Below are 3,277 nucleotides of genomic sequence, written 5' to 3' on the forward strand. Positions count from 1 at the left end.
AAAGAAAAGAAAAAAATGCAACACGGAAGTTTGAATACTTGACAACAACTCTTGAAGTCTTCCAATGGATTCCATATGTAATGCATCCTTAATTACAACGATTAAAATGGAGAAAGTGGAGTCATTACCAAAACTGTTTGGAGAACCTTATATCATTAATTACATGCAATAATACTTCAAAGATTTCATAATTAGCCACACCCTCGGAAGGAGTAATTATGTGTTGAAGATACAATAGATCACCACCAGACCAGATGAATAATATCGGCAAAGAATATGAACATGGCAACAAATACCAACAAGAAGAGAAATGCTACACAAATTTCAACTCTTACACTATAAATTAAGTGCATGCTCCCTGACGTAACATATTTCATTACCACTAGATTTTAGATGGGTCATTATTGAATTATAGATCTAATAATAATTTCACTGCCACATTAAAGAGTGCGTACTTGAGAGTGTGTAACATTTTTCCAACAAGAAATTTGATTGAAGAGATGTCTCACCTAATCCTATCGCCAATTGCTTTGCGTGGTTCTCTGCAACAGAAGAGATAACATAAAAGATGTTAGTTTAAACAATGAGGAATGAAGTGAAGCAGCTAAATTAATTGGCAGCCTTTGAATCCCTTAACAAGGTTAGTAAGAAAGAAAGGTCAAAACCAGATCATATGTATCTGATATGGGTTTCATTGCAACAGAGTTATTACTTATACTCATAATCTAAATTTGACACTCATCCAAATCAGCTCTATCCCTTTATAGGAGGGGATAATGGCATGGAACAGAAGTAGAGCTGCACATGTGTTAGGAATAAATACAACGTAAAAGGAAAAAGAAATTTGTATACATTTTCATGAATGAATGTATATGTGTATCCCCAAATATTGTTGTTATTCTTATGTTTATACCTTTCTCCGCACCCAGACAATCAAGTTTCCCCTTGTCGTCGGGCTTACAATGACCTCCTCTAGTATAACATCCGTAACATTCATCAGACACATACTGTTTAAGGTCGAACACAGCGGTTACCAGTTGAAACAGCTCATCTTCACCTGGCAACCGCTTCGGATTCTTTGGGAGCTGAATAATTGAACATCCAGAGAGAGAAGTGGGAAAACTATCGCTTGAACCATGCAACTAATCTTTTTAAAATTTGTTGGGGGAGAATTATTGAGATTGCGATTGCATTTAAAAAAGGTATTCATGGGCGCCATGTTAAGAAAACAAGAATCATATCCATTAATCAACATTAGTCATAATTTGACAAGTCAACTATGTCCTTAAAACAAGGGATTTGGATCCCTTACAATCCCATGTCCAAGGAGGAGAGTTTGGAAAAATTGTACTAAAACTAGAGTAATGATATAAGGAGGACTATAGTCATTTTAAAGTCCTTCAAAATGTGAAGTGTCATTTAAAATTATCAATAGGTCGAAATTCAATAATGACCATATCAAATTCAATAATAATTTTAAAAGTCACATCATAATTTGAAGGATTTTAAGAGGACTTTATATCATTACTTCTAAAACTATGCTCAAGCAAGTTGTTAGGACAAGAGGCCCCACTCACAACGTTATTTGAAGAAAATAGGTAATGCTAGATACTCAATTTCCATCCTACTTACATACAATTGGTTTGATGGGGCAATGTCCACAAGCCATTAGGTAAACTTTTATTAAAAATGAAAAAAGTTTAAGGGTTGGTGGGCACTGCCACATCAGCCCAATTATTTAAATACTTATCTTCAAAAAATTTTACTTGGTATATAATTTAGTAAGATACAATAACTTAATTAAAAAAATAATAATTAAATCCCATATTAGTTATAAATGTTGATATGATAAAATCTAGATTATTTAATTAAATAATAGTCAGGATTTAAAAAAAAATTCACTATGGAATTAGCCTAAGATATCTAGCTAAAAAGAGCTTATCTAAATAGCATTACACAATTTTGAATAATTTAATTAACTTTAAGAACTCCTTCAAAGAGTTGCATTAGAAAATTTAAAAGATTTCAATCCTATATTGTCTCCTACTTATTAGACAAACAAAAACATCAATTAAAAAACAAAATAAATCAACGTGAAGGTGAAAGACAGAAATTTATAGGAGTGGATTAGGGGGCATGGAACAGAAATATAATAGCATGCAGCACATGTATTAGCTAGGAATAAATACAACCTAAAAAGCCAGAAATTTATATGCATGTTCAAGAATGTATGCGTGTATCCCCAAATATTTATTGTGTTATTCCTAGGTCTATACCTTTATCTGCACCGTCACAATCAAATTTTCCGTTGTCGCGTGCCTTACATTGACCTCCTCTGTTATGACATCTTGTACATTCATCGGAGACACGCACTCGAAGTTCGAAATCACCGCTTAAAAGTCCAAACAGGTTATCATCATCTGGCAACGGACCATTACGGGGGCTCTCCTTCTTTGGGAGCTGAATAATTGAACATCCAGAGGGAGAACTGGGAAAACTATCGCTTGAATTACTATAGTAGATATTATAGCCATTGCAGCTCATATTTTTAAAATCTGTAGGGGGAGAAATATTGAGAGTGCGTTTGCATTTGAAAAAGGTCTGACTGAGTTTGGCTATTTCAAAAGAGATGAAGGAATAGCTGGAAGAAGTCAAATTGGTCAAGGATTCGCATTTTTTGGATTTGAAGTGCTCCCCAAGCTGTGTGTCATTGATAAATATGGTGTTATCCAGAGAGATGCTTCTAACTTCATATTCTCTTCCATCGTCCTCCAGTTGGATCGTTGAAGGCTTATCATGATCATCTTGACAATCTACTTTGAAAACACCGCATTCTGGCTTTGACTTACTGGTGAATGGAAAGTGAATATTGCCCAGAAGTCCACAGTGAAAGGGTGGACATTTTTGGGTGTATTTCACTGCTTCTTCAGCGGAGTTGAGCAGCAGGAGATATGAGAGAACAAAGAAAACGAATAGAAAGACAGAAGCCATACCAGAATTCCCAATTCACCAGCAAAAGCCAAAGAACGCCACCAACAAGTTGTTGCTTGAATAATCTCTTTCCTTATTTCTTCACTATATAAGACTTAGTTTCTCAGTTTAACACGGTAGTTGACTTGGAAATTGAATATGGAAGACTTGCAATACAGCCTGAGAATTAATAGAGCAAGTCCGGGGTACCCATATGATAATAATTGGCCTTAATACCACACCCGAAGATGGTACTGAGGCGAGGGATTTTCCTACCCATCTTCCCCATTGACCCGCATTACAAAGA

At 35.1% G+C, this 3,277-nt stretch overlaps 1 protein-coding gene across 1 annotated transcript in view; it reads right to left on the reverse strand.

The window, feature by feature from the left end:
* LOC132173277 (LEAF RUST 10 DISEASE-RESISTANCE LOCUS RECEPTOR-LIKE PROTEIN KINASE-like 1.1) overlaps positions 1 to 3,114 on the reverse strand; it is a 5,013-nt gene extending 1,899 nt beyond the window's left edge. Inside the window, exons 1-3 of the mRNA XM_059584764.1 lie at positions 2,277 to 3,114; positions 456 to 542; positions 252 to 313 (exon numbers count right to left, since the gene is read on the reverse strand). Of these exons, the coding sequence (XP_059440747.1) occupies positions 252 to 313; positions 456 to 542; positions 2,277 to 2,991 (864 nt within the window). The 5' untranslated portion in view covers positions 2,992 to 3,114. The remainder of the gene's footprint in view (positions 1 to 251; positions 314 to 455; positions 543 to 2,276) is intronic.
* Between the last annotated feature and the right edge of the window lie 163 nt (positions 3,115 to 3,277).

The sequence above is a fragment of the Corylus avellana genome, chromosome ca1 (genome assembly GCF_901000735.1).
Source record: "Corylus avellana chromosome ca1, CavTom2PMs-1.0".
Taxonomy (NCBI): Eukaryota; Viridiplantae; Streptophyta; class Magnoliopsida; order Fagales; family Betulaceae; genus Corylus; species Corylus avellana.